The 4931-nt window shown below is 33.1% G+C and overlaps 1 protein-coding gene across 3 annotated transcripts; it reads right to left on the reverse strand.

Moving 5' to 3' along the window:
- Positions 1 to 967: 967 nt before the first annotated feature.
- Positions 968 to 4180, reverse strand: LOC120079847 (6-phosphogluconate dehydrogenase family protein). Of its 3 annotated transcripts, none has more exons than XM_039034279.2 (2): positions 3850 to 4180; positions 968 to 2677 (listed from the first exon to the last, which is right to left on the reverse strand). In XM_039034279.2, exon 2 carries the CDS (start codon positions 2664 to 2666, stop codon positions 1203 to 1205), a length of 1464 nt encoding a protein of 487 aa, XP_038890207.1. In that variant the 5' UTR covers positions 2667 to 2677; positions 3850 to 4180; the 3' UTR covers positions 968 to 1202. The 3 variants fall into 3 exon arrangements, with proteins under 3 accessions (XP_038890207.1, XP_038890208.1, XP_090170603.1); XM_039034280.2 differs by having other exon boundaries at positions 968 to 2674; positions 3850 to 4175; XM_090314477.1 differs by having other exon boundaries at positions 3759 to 3855.
- Between the last annotated feature and the right edge of the window lie 751 nt (positions 4181 to 4931).

A 4931-nucleotide genomic window follows, 5' to 3' on the forward strand; every position in this document is an offset into this window, starting at 1 on the left:
AAAAACAATAACCGCATATCTAATCCTTTGGCTTTTTTTTAGAGGAGCTTGCAGAAAAAAAGAAAAAGAAAAAAGGTTGCAAAACACTAAATTCTCTTGTTGTTTGAAGTATGAATCCTTAGGGCCAAAGCTCTATCAATAAGTTAGATTTTTCTTGTGTGTTGGATTCTTGACATTGTTGAGATTTTTTTTGAACTCTCCCTTGATGTATGAAAGGATGAGGCTCTAGGGTTTCGAAAGAAGAGAGGATTTGGGGTATGGTTGCTATGTTTACTTTCGGAAGAGAAAATGGGGATTTTCGTGTTGTTGTAGATGAAAGCTCTCTAGGGTTTCTAAAGAAGAATGAGAGTTTCTTTAAAGGTTTTTTTAAGGAGAAAGTTGGTTATTTAAAACTCAAAAACCTTACTCCAAATGTTATTTTTTTTTATTGATTTTTATTTCAAATTTGAAAATTTACCAAATTCATCCTATCTCTAGAAAGGAAAGACAACATTTGGACAATTAAAACCAAATTCAAAATTTTTCCATATTTGTTTTGTTTTTTTACCCTAACTAAATTGGTTACTTTAACCAAACTAAAATGAAAGTTAAAAAGAGATTAAAAAAAATACCATGAAAAATGTGAAAAATCATCAAATTAAAATTAACAAAATTAAGAAATTAAATTTATTTTAAATAAAGTTGGACAAAAATAGATGACTACATAACTAATATTTAGTAGGTATTGGGTAATTCTACTAGTTTTATAGTTTATTAATATATTATTAAACAAACTATGAACTGAAATACAATTCCTTAATATCATACCCATTCGATTTTTTTTTTTTTTTTTTTTTTCATTTTCTACCTGTATTTAACATAAGACAATATTTTAAGAATTATTTATATACGACATATAACCGTCATTATTTCTTATCTACAAGTTTGTAAAGATTATATATATATATTTTTTGCAGAAGCTCAAGAGTTGAAGTTTAACTCCCAAATTTTAACATTTCTTGGAAGAAAATCAAATGAAAATTCTTCCAAAGCATAACCTTATCAGACAACATATTCAAACTCAAAAGTCAAAATAACACAGTAATGTTACCAAATTGACACCAAAATACATATGAAATGAGCTCTGATCAACAACATTACAGAGCTAAGATTATTGAAAATAAAAACTGTTCTTACTTTCGGGATTATGGCAACAAATACATTCAGTTCTTAAGCTGTTTGGCGATCTTGAACCATTCGGTGTGGAAAGACCCTTCGATATCGGTTCTTTCATATGTATGGGCACCAAAATAGTCTCTTTGAGCTTGGACCAAGTTTGCAGGCAATCTCTCCCTCCGGTAGCTGTCGAAGTAAGCGAGACTAGAGGACATTCCTGGGGTGCTGATACCCGAGTTGATGGCCAGACATACAACTCTACGCCAAGCTGACTGTCGTTCGACGATTTCCTTTGCAAACTCTGTATCCACAAGGAGATTGGCTAGATCGGGTTTTCGATCATAGGCCCTCTTGATTCTATCAAGAAACACGGCTCGGATGATACAACCTCCCTTCCAAATCCGGGCAAGTTCACCTAGCTTCAAATCCCATCCCTTCTCAATACTCTTGGCACGGATCAGATTCATGCCTTGAGCATAGCTGCATATTTTGGATGCATAAAGAGCTTGTCTCACGTCATCGATCAACTTTGCTTTATCGACCTCTTGAGGCACCAAGACATCATTAAGACCTGATCCAAAGACTTTTGCTGCTTCTACCCTCTCTTCTTTCAAACCACTAAGGAACCTTGCATCAAGAGAAGAAGCAATGGTAGGGATTGCAACTGAGAGGTCAGCAGCTTGCTGAACAGTCCATTTACCCGTACCCTTCATCCCGGTCTTGTCCAAAACTTTGTCAACTAAATAGCCGTCGGCTTTGTCGTCCTTGATGCTGAAAATATCTGCAGTGATTTCAATCAAGAAACTTAGAAGCTCGCCTTTGTTCCATTCTGAGAAAACCTGGTGAAGTTCCTCATTTGACAGCTTCCCCACAGATCTCAAAACATCATATGCCTCAGCAATTAGCTGCATATCACCATATTCTATTCCATTGTGGATCATCTTGACAAAGTTACCTGATCCACCTTTACCGATGTAAGTCACACAGGGACCGCTATCGGGAACTTGGGCTGCAACCTTAACAAGAATGTCCTCAATGTTCTTAAAGGCCTCGAAAGATCCTCCAGGCATCAAAGAAGGACCATTCCTAGCACCTTCTTCACCCCCTGAAACTCCCATTCCAAGGTAGAGCAAACCTAATTCAGCCATGGCTTTTTCTCTTCTCTCGGTGTTCTCATACCATTCATTACCACCATCAATAATACAATCACCTTTCTCCAAGTAAGCAGAGAGGGTTTTAATGGTTTGGTCAACTGGAGCTCCAGCCTTAACAAGCATGATAATGACACGAGGTTTTTGAATTGATTGAACAAAAGATTCAGGATCATGGAAGCCATAGAGAGGAAGGTTTCCTTCTGCCTTAGCTCGTTCAACCGTTTCATCTACTTTGGAGGTCGTTCGGTTATATACAGAAATAGGGAAACCTTTCTCTGCAATGTTGAGAGCCAGGTTTTGGCCCATTACAGCCAGACCAGCAAGGCCAATTCTTGTAAGTTTCGCAGGAGCAGCCATGTTTTTATCTACTGCACATTCAAGATTTATAAGGTTTCAGATAAAAACAGATATCTAGTTTGCTACAGATCCAAAGATAACAACTTACTGTAAATACCAAGTGAACAGAACAAGGAAAAACCAACCAGTACTGCTGCGTATGTCAAAGAAATACTCATCATGAAAGCAACACATCATGCAAAGTGTACATTTTTTAAAAGTAGCCCATCGAAGAAGAGCTAATAGTCCCTTAAAAAAAGTATTAATTTAAAATTACAAATCCCGAAATTCTTAAACTCACATTATGGATGCGTTTGATATAACTTTTGGAATGGTTAATGTTGTTAACCCATTAAAAACACTTTCTTTTATTATTTTTCACAGTGTTTGATTACAGAGTTAAAATTGATTCTGAAAATTTTAAAAAGGACTTTAAACCCACTTTGACCTGCATTTGAAAGAAGCATTAAATACTACTTGTTTACAAATTGATTCGGTTAAAATACTAGCTCCTCTGGTCTTTCTACTTCATTGTAAGTTTATAACAATAACAAAGGAGAGGAGAAGAGTACAAACTAAGAATTACTGGTAAATAATTGTTGCTTTAAATGTTTGGACTTAGCCTCTAAGATGCCAGCAAAGAGGCTAACCATCTCATTCACAAAGAGGACTCAACAACCTCCATTTTGTTTCAGAAACTCTATATTCAATATTCATGCTTTAACCATAAAACCCAAAAGTTTACAATATGCTCAATTTCCACTCAGACAAAACTAACAAATAAAACAACCATAATATCACAGACCAACAAGAGAAACTTCTATGATAATAAACATAATGGCCATAAATCACAAGATTAAAGCAAGATCTAGAATCTCCTTTTTATGCCAATCAAAGACAGATCAGTGAATCACATCAACAACATAAGAATTAGCATCCATCTAGGACTTCTAAATCATTGTTTAAATCAAACAAAAAGTAAGAAAGAACTCTATCTAAAAAAATGTGGGAAGGGATTGAAATCTGAAGCCCGTAATGATCTACATGAGTAATCAAAATCAGAAATGCAAATTATAATTAAAAGAGTAGCACAACAAATGGGCAGAACCACACTGGATTGGAGAGGGGCAGGGGGATTTCCATCAAACACATAAAGGGCATAATGAAGATGGGCAATTCAATGAAGACCCAGAAGAAATCAAACCTGAATATTTTCTCTTCCGACGCCAATGGATCGAGAAAGACACAAATTTCAAGAAATTAGAGATCTGGGGTTCTGAAAAAGCCGATCAAATGAAATGGGTTTCACAGAAAAATGGGAAATTATTACACAGATATTGGTTAAGCACTCCTATATAGACCTTTTGCAGGTCAAAATTGGAGACTCCCGCAGTGGAGAAACACAAACAACCAACAAATTTTTTTATTAAATTATATTTTTTTAAAAATAGATTTTCTTTTGAGGTGAAAGTACAATTTTTCCTCTTATCCCTCGACGTTGGTTCTATTTTAATTCATGTCCTCCTAATTAATCTTAAACTTAGCCTTATGTCTAGTTTATTGTTAATTTTATTTTTTTTAACATTTTTATTATAAATTTAAAATCATATGCACGTATTGTATTTTATTACTATAAAAATTATAATTACTATTTAACCAGTTTGATAAAAAAAATTAACTTAGATGGACTAAGTTTAAAATTTATTTGAAAACACAAGTATTAAAGCGACAATCAAACATAGACTAAAATTGAACCAAGTTCAAAGTATGAGACTAAAATAGTATTTTTAACCTTTTCTTTTCTTTTTTTTAGGAAACCTTTTTGTTTCAATTATATCCAAAGTTTAAAACGAAAATATTGAGATTTTAATTTTACAAAAATTTTAATGAAAATATCGATAAAATGTCGATTTCGATAGATACTTTTGAAAAAATTATAAAAGTAACATATTCAAAAATAAATTGCATTAGTAAAATTTTTTTATGACTTTCAATCAAATTAATGTCTATTAATTTTATTATATTCAGATTAATAACATTTTGATGCTTATTTTTTTGTGTTTCGTAAGTTTTTTTTTACAATAGAAATAGAAAATATTGATTCACCCCTCAAATCGATGTCAAATCTCATGGTGAAAATATCGACATGTCGATGAAAATTTAATACTGTGATTATATCTTAAACTTTGAAAAGTTTCATTTTATCCCTAACTTCAAAGTTATAACAAAAATTAGGAGCACGAAATTAAAAAGAAGAAGGACAACATGCATGGTTGATTGATGTTA

Source organism: Benincasa hispida, chromosome 6, assembly GCF_027475165.1.
Source record: "Benincasa hispida cultivar pf3 chromosome 6, pf3_genome.v1.1, whole genome shotgun sequence".
Lineage (NCBI taxonomy): Eukaryota > Viridiplantae > Streptophyta > Magnoliopsida > Cucurbitales > Cucurbitaceae > Benincasa > Benincasa hispida.